General features: G+C 41.5%; 1 protein-coding gene across 3 annotated transcripts in view; it reads left to right on the forward strand.

The window, feature by feature from the left end:
* Positions 1-1332: 1332 nt before the first annotated feature.
* TMEM163 (transmembrane protein 163) overlaps positions 1333-14879 on the forward strand; it is a 100855-nt gene continuing 87308 nt past the window's right edge. Inside the window, exons 1-3 of one of the 3 annotated variants that reach the window (XM_064451087.1) lie at positions 1724-1759; positions 4697-4749; positions 6910-7029. In XM_064451087.1, the coding sequence (XP_064307157.1) occupies positions 4716-4749; positions 6910-7029 (154 nt within the window). In that variant the 5' untranslated portion in view covers positions 1724-1759; positions 4697-4715. Of the gene's footprint in view, positions 1760-4696; positions 4750-6909; positions 7030-14879 lie in introns of all 3 variants that reach the window. The other 2 variants (XM_064451086.1, XM_064451088.1) reach the window with 2 other exon arrangements.

The following is a 14879-nucleotide window of genomic DNA, read 5'->3' on the forward strand; positions in this document are numbered from 1 at the left end:
TTAAAATACAGCTGAAAAGATTTGGAAGCATACAGCATCAAGAGGCATTTTTAAAAATTAAGATTTTTGGTAGTAATGTTTCACTAACCATTCCCAAATAGGTATTCCTAAACTACTGCAAAACTACTTTTTTTAAGGCTAACATAAGCAAGATTCTGACAGCTTATAAAATCATGTCCCTATGCTAGCATAAATATTAATTTCCTGCTGGTGCCAAATTTGAAAATTTCTCAAAAGAGAACAATAACTTGATCTTCATATAACTTAAATGCAGATTATATCCACATATACCAGCTGAGGACCTCGGCTGCAGTGTCTGATTGCCTTCTGATATTTTCCTAGACTCAAGTCAAAACACAACATAGTTTCAAAATTTATCTGCATGCTAGTAAACATGCAACTGGGAGCCTGCGCTAGCACAGGAAATTCTTTTGTTTATTTGCACCTCTCTCTCTACCTAGTAATTAGAAACAAGCAGAGAAGAGAGCAGCTCTGGCACAAATCTATTGGTAAAATTTTCCATTTTTTTAACATTTCTATTCTCCCAAGGTTTTGGCTTTTTCCCCTATGTTCTTCTACAGCCCTAGGAACAGCAGATGAGTGAACCAAGAAGGGTCCTGAATGGCAGCAAGTCTCCAGCTCTAATCCCATGGTTCAGCATGAGACTGCTGTACATTCTAGGACAGTTTTTAGGCCAATATTGGTAAAAACCAATCGTCAGCGTAACAGAACGTTGGTGCTGGGGGCTCTGAGAGGTGTGTATGTGTGGTGATTTGGCTCTAATCCTGAGACAGGGCTATGGCAGATGGAAAGTGAGCAAATCTCCCAGCAAAGGGGAGCACTGGGTCTTTACCTGCGTGAGGGGAGGCGAGGTGGCCGGGGCCTCGCTCTGCAGGCCAGCAGCACCTGCAGCCCTCGGGAGCAGGGTGAGGCGCTTGCCCCTCGCTCTGCTGGGCGTGGGCTCCGGGTTTGGGCAGTCAACGGGCAACTCTTCCTCCTGAAAGAGTCGGTACCGTGAGGAGGAGGAAGGCAGAGCCCGCCATGGCGAGGGGAGACTGACAGGCCTCCCGCTTCCCCGGCCGGCCCCGGGGACGTACCGTAATCCCAAGGTCCTGCCGCACCTTTCGCAGGTACCTGCGGGCTCTCCAGGGAGAGGAACCCCTGAAGGCGACTCCCCAGAGCCCTTCCCGCCACCTCTCCTGCACCCGCAGTCCCCTCCCGCAGTCTCCTCCGCACGGGGGCGAGCTGCCTCCCGGTCCCGGTCCCGGTCCCAGCCCCGGCCGCCCCCGCCCCGCTGCGGGGCCGGGCGCCGCTCCCGCCGCCGGAGGTGCTCCCTGGGGCGGGGAGGGGAAGGGCAGCGCGGGGAGGCGGCACCGCTCTCCCACCTGCCCCCCCCCCCCGCCGCCGGCGAGGTTAGTGATGAGGCGGCCGCGGGGAGCGGCTGGCGGGGAGCAGCCGGAGGAGTTTGTTTGCTGCCTGTCCCCGTCTCCGTGATGCTCTGAGCCGGAGTCTCCTCCTCTCCCCGGGCTCGCACCCGGGCTGGATGCTCCGCTCGCTCCTCGCTTCGCTGCTACAGTCGTCAGCCGCTTCCCGACGCCCCGCCAAGAAATGGAGCCGTCCGCTGTCCCCCTGGACACCACTCCGGACCCCGCCATCGTGCAGCCCCCCGGGGCCAGCCCGCCGGTGCACCCCCGGGAGCAGCAGGAGCAGCTGCGGATTGGGGAGAGCGGGCAGTTCAGCGAGGGACTGGAGGACAGAGGTGAGCGCTCGCACGTCCCTCACCCGCCTTCCCGCACGCTGTCCTTCTCTGTGGCGCGCCCCATCACCTCCCTCCGTCCCGAGGCGCCTAGCACCCACCCCCGACAGCTCTTCTACACCCTCCCTGCAGCACCCTCACGCCTCGCTCTCCTGGACCCACGCCCTCCTCCTCATTCTGCCACACCAGCCTTTCCCGCCCCCTCTTCTTCAGCTCTGGCAGCCCCCACACGGGCTCCTGCCCTCCGAACTGCCCCCACCAGCCGCTCTGCACTCGCAGCTGCTCGCCGTGCTTCTCAGCGCCCCTGGTCTCCTCCCCGGACCCACTTGCTCTTCCCGCAGCCCCGGCGCCTCGCCGCAGCCCCGGCCTCCCGCGGTGCGAGGGCCTGCAGGCCCCGCTCCCGCCCTGCCCCGGCCGCCTCCCCTCAGCCTGGCGCTGCCGCTTGCTTAATACCCCCACGCCGCCCGCGAAGCTTCTCCGCTTTTTAGTTCTCGTACGAACACCCCGTGACAGCTTTAACATATTTTTATAAACTCTATTCATGGCTGTTCCCACCTCGCCCGAAAACTTGCCGTGCCCGGCGGGGCAGAGGGTGCCGACACATGGCGCCGCTCCCGCCCGAGGCGAGGGGAGGGGCCCGGGCCGAGGGGCGCAGGTGGCGGCCGGGCCCGGGGGGCAGCGCCGGAGGTTTTTTCGGCGCTGAGGAGAGGTTGGCCGCTGAGGTTACCGGCTGGCGGGGCTTGTGGCAGCCGCCTTCCGAGCAGGGGCACAACGGGGCGTTTTTGTGGTGGTCCGCTAGAGCCCCGTCAAGGCGCTTACCTCCCTCCTCGTTCCCTTCCACCACGGTATAACGTACGTCCACATAACTCGTTTTTTATTATTTGCCTAAATATCTGGCTAGGAATGGGAAGCTGCCAGCTTTCAAACCGTGTTACTCTTTAATGTGATGCACACCTATTTTAGACATTTGTTAGTGGTGTGTGAGGCACTTGCTTACCTGCTGCCCATAAAGGCAGCTGCCATTTTAACTCTCCCCATTGCTCTGCCTGCCACGACGCCTCCAGGCTCCTCTTCCGTACAATGTGTCTCAATTTTTTATTTCACATTTAGGCTTTCCTTAGCCCCTCAGTTGCCTTTTCTTCCTTTATCTTTTTTTGCTTTCAGAATCCTGGAGACCCTTTTGTTCTCAGTCTTCATCCCATCCTACACAACCCCTGTATCTCCCGTTCTTTCCCCTGCTTTCCCAATGCCTGTGCCTGCTCACAAATCCTAGACACAAAGTAGAGAAGTAAGGGGGAAAAGCTGTCACCATCTTCCCTGACAGGCTTCAGTCATGTCAGGGAGAGCCAATGGGGGACAGGGGCAGCCTTTTTTCCAGGGGTACCCTCATTGTCACCACCAATGGCAGAGGACAGACATTGTGACTGAAGGCAATTTGAGGCTTCAGTTCTGTTTTAAACAATAGGAATTGGGAATTTTGATTACGGTTCAAAAGTGGAATTTTGATTACAGAAATTTTTATTCTGTGCGCAGTATGACAGAGATAAAGATGAAAGCTGGCCCTTTGGTATTAAGGGTAATTCCCAAAAGAAAGAGTGTCTGTTGTAACTAACCTTATCTCTTTCTAAGAGGGAGATGAGACTAAAGCTGCTGATTTTGTTTCCTTCTCTGCCTTTATGTTCTTACTGTGGCCCTTGCAGTAGCTTTCTTTTCGCCTTCCCTATAGTCACAGATTCCATCTTCCAGGATAATTCCCAGTCATTGTAGAGGAAAATGTGGTATGCTTTTTGCAGGTTGTCTCTGTTGAAATTGTTACAGTCTGTCCTTTTAGATCGTACTTTTTCTTATGATCCTTTCCAATGAATCATAGCAGATCCAGTTATAGAGATGATACTTCCATGTTTGCTAAAAATAGAAACTAACCCTAAATTTTAGAACAAGTTATTTGCTCTTTAAGAGTCAGATCAAAAACCAGTGATAATTTTGTGGATGGGATCCTTAAATTAACATCTTAGGTGAACAATTTTTCTATTAGCCATATCTCTTCCACAAATTCTAACATGACATTTTAAAATGATCCCTTAGCCAAATAGAAAAGTACTTCTGGTAAGTCAGCATATGGTAAAGAATATCCTAGAATCACTTCACAAATATGCCAAGCTTGTGTTCTGCAACTGTTAGGCAGGTTTTTTCTCCTTCTGATTTTTTTATGGGAAGAAAATCTGTTAATATATGAAGGTACTGAAAGATAAAGTAAAAATCCAGTGGGTTTAACCAGCTCTCCATCTTTTCTGTACCTTAAGGATATCTATGTGTTAAATAAATTAATGGCGATAAAATTACTCAGTATGTTAATTTCAGGGCAGAGGAATTTCATCAGTAGATACTAGCTTTTTATTTTTGTAGCAGTGCAGGTCAGATAATCGTTCAGCCTCCTGTGCATGCTTGAAACTTGTTTTCTTATGGTCAGTGGAAAAATATGGAGGTTTATCTTGTGAATTGTGTTGTTGCATGTAAATTAATGAGCTGTTGCTGCTTCTAAATAATTTTCATGCTATGGGCTTGATAGTCATGTGAATGAGTTTGTATTTTTGTGTGCCATCCCCTAGGACCCTCGTAAGAATAATATGATCTTTCTCAGGGTGAAAATTGTAAATACAGAAAATTTATTTGAATTATTTTAGGAAGGAAGGGATCACATCTCTGGCAGCTAGAATATGCCAGCCATTTTGAGAGAGAGGGAGAAAGGCAAACACGCGCACACGGCACAAGTGGTTCAGTTTTATAAGGATTGCAGTCTCTGTCATACTGGACACGTGCTTGACATGTGAATATAATCAGCAGTGTTGCACTAGCTATGGGGCTTATTATTCATTTCTCAATTTAATTAGGATATTATTTGATTTGTTAAGTATCAGCTGTGTGTGTTGGACTCCCCAGGTAATAGCGAGCTGTAGCCATGAATTATAGGATGTCCTTAAAGAAAGAAACAGGTGAGGATGTCTGTCATTCTGATCTATGTTTATTTGAGGTTTGAAATACTGAGAATCAAAATTGGTTAAGAAAAACCCACTTTGCTTTACATTCCAACAAGACTTGGGCCATAATTTAAAATCCTTGGTTTGGGGAGGTGGCAGGAGGGGCTAACACACAAAATGTGGGAAGATGGGTTTTCTCTATGGTTATATTAGTAGAAATCTCTCCTGTATTTCAAGATGTGTTGTTAAATTACCTCACATCAGACAGCAATTAAACTGTGCATCATTACATGTAGTGGCAGAAGATAAGCCAAACATTGGGGGGGGGGGAATTTCTTCACACGAATGAACGTGGGCTATGTGAGAAATAGCTACACAGTACTATCAGTAAACTCAAACCTTTTAGACTTGTCATCTGGTAGTTTTCATGTATCGAACAGACAAAGAACACACATAATAAGAAACAGACATCATTTCAATACAGGGCCTAGTAATTCTCCTGCGTGGAAGTTTGCAAATTCTTTTCCATTCATAAAGAGGGGAGTGTGTAGCACAAAGTGAGGCAATATTTTAAATTTACTAAAAACACAGTACAAGCATGAAATTCTCACAGTGGCTTTCTGAACCCACCATAAAGAAACTCTCTCTGCTTTATTGTAACTGAGGTGAAAAAAGCATGAAGAATTTTCCCATGACAGCATGAATCCTACCAGTTATGCTAGGATTAGAACCAGTAATTTTGACAGGTTTCAAGTGGCAGAATAAAATCTGGTGGCTCAAATTGTTGCCACTCGTGAATGCCTGCCCCTCTGCCAGCAAATCACTGCCCCTGAGGCATTTACTTTGGAATGGACTCCAAAACTGTTGCAGTTTTCAGGCAGTATATTACAGTCAGTTGAAATTAACACCTGTTAACATTAATAAACTTGGTTAAACACAGTGTGGATTCTGGAGTACACTGTTAACCCTATCAGGTGTCCCTGCCTTGAAAGTGGTAATAGCCATCAAAGAGAAAACTGGGTAAGGTGAGGATAGTAACAGCTTCAGCTGTTACATTTTCATCTGCAGCTGAGTCTGCTAGAGCCCCCATTCTCAACCCTTTGTCTAAGACATTAGACCAGCAGCTGAAAGGTTGTGCTATTAAACCAGTGCCCCAGTTCAACGCAGTCAGTGCAGGCAAATCTCTTTGAAAAGTGATCATCATCTAAGAGGAACCACCCACATTTTCTGGGGTAATTAATTAAGAAAGTTAAAAGTGATCAGGTGTTCCCTCCAGTTAAGCAGATTTAAGCTGGAACTTCCTGGTGAAAAAGAATATATGTTTCAGATTAGATGAATATATTAAGCACAAAAGAATCTGGATGGGGTAAACAAAAGGCAAATATGTTAAATTCTGAATGCATTTTAAAGGTGGCTTAAGATTCAGACTGAGAGAATGAAAACCAAAGAATGTTTTTTTTTAAGTTTTGACTTGAACTCCTCTCTGTGATTTAATATGAGTGAATAAGAGACTTGCACAAATTTAAAGCATCAAGAAAGAGTGAAAGCAATCCCATTCCCCTGTGCTAAACAGACTTGTGTGCAGATTGCAATATGGCAGCATTGTTCTTCAGCTAGTTCTAGATGGGGATGTACTCTTGCTTTACCTGAAGGACATTGTTTCAAGATTTTTTTTTAGCTGTGGTAGCTTTGATTCTAAAGTATGCCTGCTTCTACTTCTACACTCAATATGTGCAGCATATTCCTGTGTATCCAAAGGTTATTTCACAGAGACTGGAGAACATGAGTTTTTCTCCTATGTTAATTATGTTCAGGATCCTGAAGTGCTGAAACAAGTTTTGATCTGAGTATAGGACTGAGCCCTTTCTTATGTAGGTGTACAGGTAGAAAATGTAAGTGACATGAATATCCGTCACTGCCCTACAATTGTAGTGCTCTTTTTAAGTGATGTGTGGGTCTTCCTGTGTGAAATCAAAGCAGCTTGTATGTGCTCTTGCTTACACGTTTCTGGTGGCTTCCTTCACTTAACCCAAATAACATGAGCAGGATTTGATTCTGTATTGATTCTATATGTAAAATAGAATGTAAATATGTGATCTAGGTCTGAACTAACACAGCTGTGTTTTCAAAAGGAGCAATGTATTGTTCATACCCTCTTTGCTTATTGCTTATCAGGTTTACTAGAAAGCAGTACAAGGCTAAAACCTCATGAAGCTCAAAGCTACAGAAAGAAGGCATTGTGGGTTTCCTGGGTCTCCATTATTGTCACACTGGCTCTTGCAGTGGCTGCTTTCAGTGAGTATTGGGAATATTTTAAATCTTCACACCTCTTCCTTTTTTTTTTTTTCCTCTTGGGCTCTCAGAATTTCTCTCTGTGGAAGCTTTCTCATGTTTTTTCTCTGCGACTGCTAAAGAGGTTTCTCTCTAGACTGCCTGTGTCTGCATGGTGCTTATAAATTAGTAAAACTGTTGGTTTTTTTCTGCAGAGGACAGAGTTGTTGAAGGTCAGAGGAAGAAACAGGAGATGTTGATTCCTGCTAGAATTTATGCATGTGGAACTGTTCATTTTACAGAATAGTGTAAAAATCATTAGGCAGTGGATTGCCTTTAACCAAAGAGGTCAAATATGACAAGTCTTAATCCACCTGGGATTTGTAGTGGGAATGCTGTAATAAAGAATAGTGAGTTGTAAGGGAGAAATATTTAATTTATCTCTATTACGCTGACAGGTACCCTAACACAATGCTAATCAGGAGGGCAGATACCAGTTTCTTTTTAAGCTGGTGTGTTTCTTTAAGTTTCAAGACACTTGTCTAGTTTACCTTTACACAAAGAATTTGGGGAAAAAAACAAACAAAAAACCCCAAACCCCTCAATTACTTTTGTATGGAGAAAATGAAATATTTGTTTTATTTCAAAACAGGAAAAAGTGCTACATTAAGTAAATAAAAATACATTTCAGTTCAATGCAAATTTGTAAAATACCAGCTTTCTATCTTGGTCAATTAAGTAAGACTGCATTACTGTAAGGACAAAAAGAAATGTGGAATTTGGAACAGAATCTTTGCAATGGCGCATTCTCTGTTTAAAAGAAGGGAAAACCAGAAGTGACTGGATTTATGTGTTTATATAAACAAAAGGAAAGCTCTATCTAGGAGACAAGACATCTAAGATGTCTCAAAACATCATTCTTCAGCTTGGTAAAGACAGACTTGCATTATTTTTCTCTTTTTTTTTTAATTCTATTTTGAAGCTGCAGCAGCATGTGTTTTATTATTCTAATCTGCAGTGTAGGACCTGCTGCTGGAAGTTGGTGTCAGCTCCCAGGGGAGATTATTAGAATCTGACCAAATGGTCTCTGAAAACAAAACATATATTACTTGGAGTGATTTCTGTAGAAATGCAGGTATACTACCTTGATTAAAAAAGAAGGGAGAAGGAACACTTAAAGGCAGAAACTAACACTGTAAAGTGTTGAATGTTAACAAGGAAGCTGGAACATCTGAGTTTCCATTTTGTCTTGCTTCATGAAAATGCAATAGTCTGTCTTTGCTACTGAAGCAACATAAAAGTAAATACCGTGTTATAAAATAACTTTGTTACCTATTAGCAATATAATTTTAGGGAATATTGAGAATGGCTTAATTTTATGTTTTAATTTGTCAGAGTTGTAAGACGTAAGTATACTATGGATAACTAAAACACTCAATTTCTTTTAAAAGGGTCTTTTTAAACATTTTGTAGAGTTAGGCTATCTGAAAGCTTTTATTTTCTGTTTTCCTTATTTGTGGAACTCTGGTAGTGTTTAGAGACCCTACCAAAAAAATCAGCAGAGGAGGTATTCTCTGCCTGAATATACTGTGACTGCTTACTCAGCTGGAGCGGATAGGCACTGAGCTACTGAAATCAGGTGTTAGTAGACCAATTATACGTTATTGGAATGTATCTTTCCTTGTAGTTTGAGGAGGCTAGATTTACGAAGAATAAAAGAGGAATTGGCTCACAGATACATATTAAATCTGTGTGGAATGTCTTAATAGACAGTAGGCAGTTATCTTACATGCCATAAAACCATTGCCAGGGCTTTTGATATGCTTAGCATTGAAACTTTTAATCTTTGAGGAAAATACAGTGATTCTTCTAGAATCACTTTGCTCCCCTATGGAATTTCAGCAGTTCTGCTCAGTTTACCGTTTCACATTGGTTGCTCTCTTCCTTTGTGCTGTCCTTTTAGCAGGTTCCTCTTGCCAGCCCATGAGTTGGGAGACATGCCAGGTGACCAGAGTTTGCAGCCTGTTTGATGTAAATGACTAGTTGTCACTTTGGGGTGTCTGACACTGCCAATTCTTTGCAAACACCTGCTATTTAAAGCATCCTGTTTCTGTTTTACTTCTTGTCTGTAATGGTAAAGTGTTAGCAGTACAGCCCTGATGTTCCGTTTCAGTGAAAAATGGGGACCTGCTGTGCTAATTGTCTGGCTACGCTGATTGTGTTCTCGCTACTCTTTCTGATTCCCCTATACATTCTTTCTGTAAATATCTGTTTTATCTTCTTATAGGCTTCAAAATACTTTCTTGCAAGTGTATCTTATGGTGCTGCTTTTGCAGCAGCACATGGTAGAGTAGAGATACTAGGCCAGGGAACTGACGTTACTTGATAACTGTAGTTGAGGACATGGAGGGTAAGAAAAACACAAAGGGGAGTGATACCTGTGTGTATGGTCTGTATGGAGAGTGGGAAAGTGATTCAAGGAGCCTTCTTTTCCAGCCATCTGTAATGAGACCTCCTTTCCTTTTTTATGGTCTGCCTTCTCCCTTGAGTGCTGTAGTTTGATCACCATCCTTCCAAGACCAGTCTAGTTGCTTCCAAAGCTATATTTTTCTAGCATTAGAGTAAGTTGGAATGGTCTATCTTGGCTAGTATAGATGTTTTCTTTTGGGATTATGATGATGCCCCAGCTGAACTCTGATCTTCTTTCACTTGGTAATATTGAAAGAGATTGATAAATCTTACGTTGATCTGAATACATAAAGTAGTTTCCTTGTTAGGTAATGATCTATGGCACATGAGGTGTGAGATCCATTGATCTGAACTCTGTATGTTAGACTTACTATTAAAAAGAACCTGTGTACAGTGAATTATAAAGGTGTATAAGTTCAAAGTATGATATACCTATATACATGTCATATGTGCTACATAACAGGTGTATGGTATGTATTCTGTCTGGGATGGGCTGTTTTGTGACCTGAAATACTGGAATTGGAAGATGAAATGCTGACATATGCATCAAAATGTGTTTGGTCTCTTTAGGTTTGGAAATCTAAGCTAAAATAGGCTGGATATGGAGCAGAATGGCTGCTTATGGAAAAATGAAACTGTCATCTTTCATTCACTAATATTGAGAAGTAGGACTTAGATCATAAAATCAGCTTTTTCTTTTACCTAAAAGAACAGATCTCTTACTGTCAGGTACTTAATATACTTAATTTTTACTACAGAAATGCTGTACTTTTTAAAAGACCGTTTGGAAGCTTCAGCTGCTGTCCCTACATACAGCTGCTGCGCTGTGTGGTAATCACTGTAGTCTAATTGGCATTGATTGCTGTTGAAGGTGTTGTTCTCCAGCATATAGTTGCACAAGGCTTCAGTACAATATTTATAGACTTAAATTTGTAAGATTCTTGAGGTCAGTGGAGCCGTATGGTATCATCTTTAGTGGCTGAATGTTAAGCTCTCTTAGAATCAGTTATGCATATTCTGACATTTGTGGGTTTGTGCAATACTTTTATGGTTAGATACTGAGCAATACCTGATGAATAAGTTAATTGCATTTTTCATTTTGATGCTGCCTGAAACATGCATGCGTGTAGAATTCTCACTGAGAGTGGATATACATTTTTATAAATACATAGTCATAAACTGAGATGGCATGATAAAAATTACTAAAATGAATATTAATTTATTCCTTAGCACCCCAAGTAAGTACTGGAATACTAATTTCAATATAATAGTGTCTGTTTTACAATAACGTAAGAAAAGAATGAGAAAATGATATGAACAGTATTTTTTTGCAAGATATATACGTGTAGTGTAAGGCTGCAGTCTAAATAATTTCATAATAATTACTATATCTTTTTTCTGTAGCTGTAGTATTGTGGGTTCATACTGAGCCTGGTTTCAGAATCACAATAGAAGATGAGGGACTATTACAGGTGGAATGGAACTTTGGTGTTTCAGAACCCATTATTCCTAGTTTCTTGACATTTATGTTACTAAAACATAATTTTGAAAAATATATAAATATAGCTTTTGCTGTTTAATTCCTGCTCAAGCATCTAATGTCTGATAATATTGTCAAAGCAGAAAACACAGTCCCATTCTGTCCAGTATTTCTTGTCCAGTGTAGACTTGTGATTCACAGAAAGTAGCCTGTTCATTCGTCTCCTGATTTGATTAGCTAAAATTGTTTCACAGAGAATGGAATGGTCATATCAATATATCAAAACAGTGTATAGACGAAATTCTGCTCTAAAAGCTCTCTTTGTAGTCAGAGATTGAGTAAAGATTTAGAATGTATGCCTTTGTAAATGTAAGCTTTGTAAAGGGCTTTCATGAGGCAGCCGTCATGATGGAACTTGCAGACAGTCTGTCCCAGTGTGGTCAGAGCACGCCTGAATAGGCCCTGCATGCTAATGCATCACAGGAAGAGTTGATGCTGGGCTATTTGCAAAATGCTGGGGAAATAGCAGGCAGGTTGTGAAATCGGTCCTCATGGTTGCTTTAGGGATCACTCATTTTAGATCACCACAGATATTTTTAAAGGTTTAGCTTTATAGAAGTAACTGAAAGTTTGAGTGCAACAAGAGGTCTGTGATTTGAAGTCCGATTCTGGTAAGTGTTTAGTCTGGTGTAGTAAATATGCGCTGTTATTTTGAGAAGGTGTATTCTTTTAATCTGTATAGTATCTCAGGTGGAAGCTTGGTAGATACAGTTCTGTAAGTGGGAGTGTTTTATAGGATTAGCTGTCGGCCTATGGATAAAATACTACAAGTAAACACACAGACACTGACACTCTGATTTTGTATACAAAATCATTTGTGTTTCAGAACAAATTACTGAAAAATGATTTTTTTTTTTTAAAGTCAGCTTCCACATACTAGGATTAGAGAGGTATTGTGTTTGAAATGCGTGATTCATACACTTAGAAATCTTGGGGTAGAGCTTGCTTTCAGATTAAAACAGATTAAGATTAGGATGAGAGGCAATGGCCTCAAATTGCATCAGGGGAGGTTTAGACTGGATATTAGGAAAAATTTCTTTACTGAAAGAGTGGTCAGGTACTGGAACAGGCTGCCCAGAGAGGTGGTGGAGTCGCCATCCATGGGGGTATTTAAAAGATGTGTAGATGTGGCACTTCAGAGCATGGTTTGGGAGGTGTGATGACGGTTGGACTTGATGATTTTAGAGGTCTTGTCTAACCTTAATGATTCTATGATTCTAAGCTTCATGCTAGTTCAGACTCTAACAAACAGATTCAGATACTAACAGACCTTAGAAAGTATGGATCCAGGTCCACATTCTTCATTGGAATGACTAAATGGAGTCATAAAATCTGTAGGTCATAAAAAAAATAGCTGTAGGACATGACTGCTGATTTTCCTCCCCTACTATGCTACTCCAGTGCACTGCAAATGGAGTTACATTGAGCAACTGAAGGTGTTATTCTGTGGATGCTTGGATATAGATGTATTTATGCAATCTGCCACTCGTCATCTCAGGCAACTGAGTTAGACAGTGACTCTATTAATTTACTGATGAGTATATAATTTTCCCATTCCTATTCTTGCTTGAAAAATTAAATATAAGTGGGCTTTCTCTTATGTTTATACAATACTTAGTATACCCTGGGCACAGCTGTGAATAATAATATCACTACTAATAAAGAATGTAGGTAAAGGTTCATGGTTCTGAGGCTCTTCAGTTGGGATATCCAATTCAGCATTCTTTAAAGGTCACTGAATTTCAGGCAAATAACGGGCATTCAGAACTCAGGCCTGTTTTAGAGTATCTCAGCTGCGTACCTAAACAGAATTCTCCAGGATTGCTGACCATATGAAAATTTTTGGTCTTTGTGTTTTCCAGGAGCTATACAGAATTGCATTTCTCACTCCTAACGACCTGAAAGTAATTTATTTTACCAAAGCACAGTACATTTATTCAGAAAGTTACATTTCATGTCATAGTACCATGCAGACACCTAAACCCAAGTAAAGCCTAAATACAGAATAGAAGTGCTGTGTGATAGTATGTAGATCCCTCATTTTGCATATTTCTTAGGACATTTAATTATGCCAGTTCCAAAAAGACAGATGCTTCAGGGCATCTCTGGAGCACAAAAGTCTCACAAAAGTGTTAATGAAATATAGAACTCAAACTCCTAGGGTTGAGTTCTGATATTGGTGATGCTTGCGCGACCCTGTTGTCCTTGTTATAGCTGCATCACTATAGTCGAAAACAGAGTTTGGTCCAACCATGTTATACATAAGATCTAAAGGACAAAAAATCCATTGCTTGTGCAGCACGGGCAAAAGATAGCCTTTTGTATAAGTCAGTCTCTACTTAGAAAGAGCAAAACGCATTTTTCATTCACTGAAAACGAAATGAGAGGCCAGTAAGGGCCTGTCTTTTTTTTTTAGGCATACAAAACTCTAAGTGTCTTTCTTGGGAGGAGAAAATAGCATATGGATGTCAAGTTCAAGACTGCTAGCTGTTGAACAGAAGTAGAGGACTAAAATCTGCAGTGTTTCACACATCATGAAATCTTTTTCTTAATTGGCAGGCAAAATGATAGAAGTCTGTGAATTCTAGAACAGGCTATGCAATGATCTCTATATATTTGAACAGTAAACAATTTAAAAAATTGTTGCTGTGGCGGAAGTTTATTAAAACAACTGAGTTTTGTTTAAATGCTAACACACAAGCCTGTTGCATTTTTGCATTAGAAAATTGCAATTAAGTCATTCCTTGTGCTAAGTACTGATTCCTTCCTCATGAGAGAAAATCATCCCCCAAAATTTTGATATTAAAACAGGATGCTGATATTGAGGGAAAACTAGCACTTTAACATCATTTCATGGAGAAAGAGGAAATGTAAATATGTTAAGTCTAGGCTATTTAGTGTAAAAATCGTAATCACAATTCTTTTGTCTCTTTTATTTTTCTTTCTGAGATTGTGGGGGTTTTTTTGTGCAGAAGTCTGCACAAAATCAATATCAGACCAGTAAGAACTGTAACACACTTTAAGTGAATTAACATTGATATTATATTACATAATTTATACCATATAAAATATACATATTATACATATTCTAATATAAGTTATATTTATTTTATATCAGGATATTTTAGACACTTGAAATTTGGTCTTCAGTTTTGCCCTCAGGTCTCTGTTACGATTCTTTTAAAGTCAATTTTGTGCTTGATTCAGAGGTTCCAACTATGAGAATACAGTTGTGTAGCAAGATACAATAAATAAAAAATTGAGGTAAATAGCAAGGCAGTGTTAAGTAATTGGGCTGGTGTCATGGATCCTACTCATACCCCTGAGAGAATTACACTGTGCCATTAGAGACAGACGTAGGTAGAGGCTGAATTTTGCTTATGGGAAGAGAAGAGCTGAACATTTAATGGGGCGGCTTTTAGACGTGCCACTTGGCAATATGTGGGTTTGTGGGAATGATGTGCCCTACAACCACTCCTAGCTTGCATGGGCCGCAAAGTGTGTGTTTTGGCTAAAAGCAGACAAAAAGAGAACTAAGGAAGGAATATTAGGTTTATCGCGTGTGATTGGTATTAGCTGATGTCCATAAGAAATTATTTTACTTTTTCTGTGTAAAATTGAGTTAAATGATCCTCTAGTACAAGTCTGAATTGCTGCTCTTGCTTTATTTGGTATGTCACATAGGTCAGTGGCTGTACATCTGCCCTTTGAAGGAATACCACTGCAGTCTTAGAAGCCAAATGTATTTTCAAACAATCGATGCAGTAGCAGTTACACAAAGTAGTACCTCAGTTGTTGCAGGCTTACCTCTTGTGCAAAGGCACGAGTGAGTTAACAGCTTTCTTTATGAATGCTTGACAACAGT

Source organism: Phalacrocorax carbo, chromosome 5, assembly GCF_963921805.1.
Source record: "Phalacrocorax carbo chromosome 5, bPhaCar2.1, whole genome shotgun sequence".
NCBI lineage: Eukaryota > Metazoa > Chordata > Aves > Suliformes > Phalacrocoracidae > Phalacrocorax > Phalacrocorax carbo.